Source organism: Anolis sagrei, chromosome 13 (assembly GCF_037176765.1).
Source record: "Anolis sagrei isolate rAnoSag1 chromosome 13, rAnoSag1.mat, whole genome shotgun sequence".
Taxonomy (NCBI): Eukaryota; Metazoa; Chordata; class Lepidosauria; order Squamata; family Dactyloidae; genus Anolis; species Anolis sagrei.
Genome location: NC_090033.1, coordinates 18,368,662 through 18,371,161, shown reverse-complemented (window position 1 = coordinate 18,371,161; position 2,500 = coordinate 18,368,662). Strand labels below are relative to the sequence as shown.

The following is a 2,500-nucleotide window of genomic DNA, read 5'->3' as shown; positions in this document are numbered from 1 at the left end:
TATCCATCTATCAATCCATCTATCTATGTATCTATGTATCTATGTATCTATCTATCTATCTATCTATCTATCTATCTATTTATCTATCTATCTATCCATCCCTCATCCATCTATCTATGCATTCATCTATCTATCCATCTATCACTCAATCCATCCATCCTTCCGTCTATGCATCTATCTATCTATCTATCTATCTACCTACCTATCAATCCATCCATCTATCAATCCATCCATCCATCCATCCATCCATCCTTCCATCTGTCTATGCATCTATCCATACATCCAGCCATCCATCCATCCATCCATCCTTCCATTTGTCTATGAATCTATCTATCCATCCATCCAGTCATCCATCTAGCTATGCACCCATCTATCCATCTATCCATGTATCTAGCTATTCATCTATCTATCTATCTATCTATCTATCTATCTATCTATCTATCAATTCATCCATCTGTCTATGCATGCACCTATCTATCCATCAATCAATCCCTGTATCTATTCTATCCATCTATCTAGCTATCTAGTATCTATCCATCTGTCTATCCATCCATCTAGCTATCTCTCCATACATCAATCACTTCATTGATCTTCTCTCCATCTATCCATCTATCTTGCATTACTAAAAATAATTTGTAAGCAATACTTATATCAACAACGTATAATAATATAAATACAACAAAATATTTTAATCAAGATATTATATAATACTACCTAAGTGATATTGTATTAATTATTGATAATATTAATAACATAAAACAATAATATATTAATTGTATTTAATATTAGTAATTATTATTTATTGGTAATAATAATATAGAAGCAATAATATATTCATTATATTTAATATTAATTATTATTTATTTCTAATATTAATAATAATAACAAACAAGTAGATGATATAAATTATATTTTTTATTATTATTATTATTGGTAACTTTATTAGTAATAATGAGCAATAATATATTTATTATATTTAATATTAATATTAATTCATTATTATTAATTATTAATACATTAATAATAATTTATTGGTAATAATATAGAAGCAATTATATATTAATTATATTTAATATTAATCATTATTTATTTCTGATATTAATAATAATAACAAACAAGTAGACGATATAAATTATATTATTATTATTTGTAACATTAATAGTAATAACAAGCAATAATATATTCCATATATTTAATATTAATAAGTATTAATTCATTATTATTTATTATTAATACATTAATAATAATCATAATTTATTGGTAATAATAATATAGAAGCAATAATATTTAATACTAATTATTATTTATTTCTAATATTAATAATAATAACAAACTAGATGATATAAATTATATTTTTTATTATTATTATTATTATTGGTAATTTTAATAGTAATAACAAGCAATAATATATTTATTATATATAATATTAATATTAAAATTAATAACCCATTATTAATAATTATTAATGCATTATTAATAATAATAATGTATTGGTAATAATAATATAGAAGCAATGATATATTCATTATATTTAATATTAATTATTATTTATTTCTAGTATTAATAATAATAACAAACAAGTAGACCATATAAATTATATTATTATTATTATTTGTAACATTAATAGTAATAACAAGCAATAATATATGTATTATATTTAATATTAAAATTAAAATTAATAATTCATTATTATTAATTATTAATACATTAATAATAATAATAATGTATTGGTAATAATAATATAGAAACAATGATATATTCATTATATTTAATATTATTTATTATATTTAATATTATTTATTATTGATTATATTTAATATTATTGATTATATTTAATATTATTGATTATTGATTATATTTTAATATTAAAATTAATAATTCATAATTATTAATTATTAATACATTAATAATAATAATGTATTGGTAATAATAATATAGAAGCAATGATATATTCATTATATTTAATAGTATTGATTATATTTAATATTATTTATTATTGATTATATTTAATATTATTTATTATTTATTTCTAATAATAACAAACAAGTAGACAATATAAATTATATTTATTGTTATTGTTATTATTATTATTATTGGTAACATTAATAGTAATTACAAGCAACAATATATTTATTATATTTAATATTAATATTAATTCATTATTATTAATTATTAATACATTATTATTATTATTATTATTATTATTATTATTATTATTTACATGCCTCTCCTTACAGATCTATATTTATGTGCCACTATATGGAATATATATATATATGTCAGTTTGAAAAGGTGTAAACGGCAAGCAAACGCACAAACGGGAAAGCCAAGCGAGGGGAGCAGAGTGGAGGGTGAGCCCTGACCTCTCTCTTGAGCGCCTCGCTCTCCACGTGCCGCAGGTTGTTCTTGGCCTGGACGTAGATCTCGGCGGTGTGCTGGGCCTCCTCGGGGGGGCTGGGGGCCGGGTACCCCGGGGGCGGAGGGGGCCCCTTGGGGTCCG

The 2,500-nt window shown here is 22.0% G+C and overlaps 1 protein-coding gene across 1 annotated transcript in view; it reads right to left on the bottom strand.

The window, feature by feature from the left end:
* The window catches only part of LOC132764677 (espin), a 147,071-nt gene that overhangs the window by 71,723 nt on the left and 72,848 nt on the right, over positions 1 to 2,500 (bottom strand). Inside the window, exon 7 of the mRNA XM_067472846.1 lies at positions 2,364 to 2,500. This exon is cut by the window's right edge and continues 159 nt beyond it. Coding sequence (XP_067328947.1) covers positions 2,364 to 2,500 — 137 coding nt within the window. The remainder of the gene's footprint in view (positions 1 to 2,363) is intronic.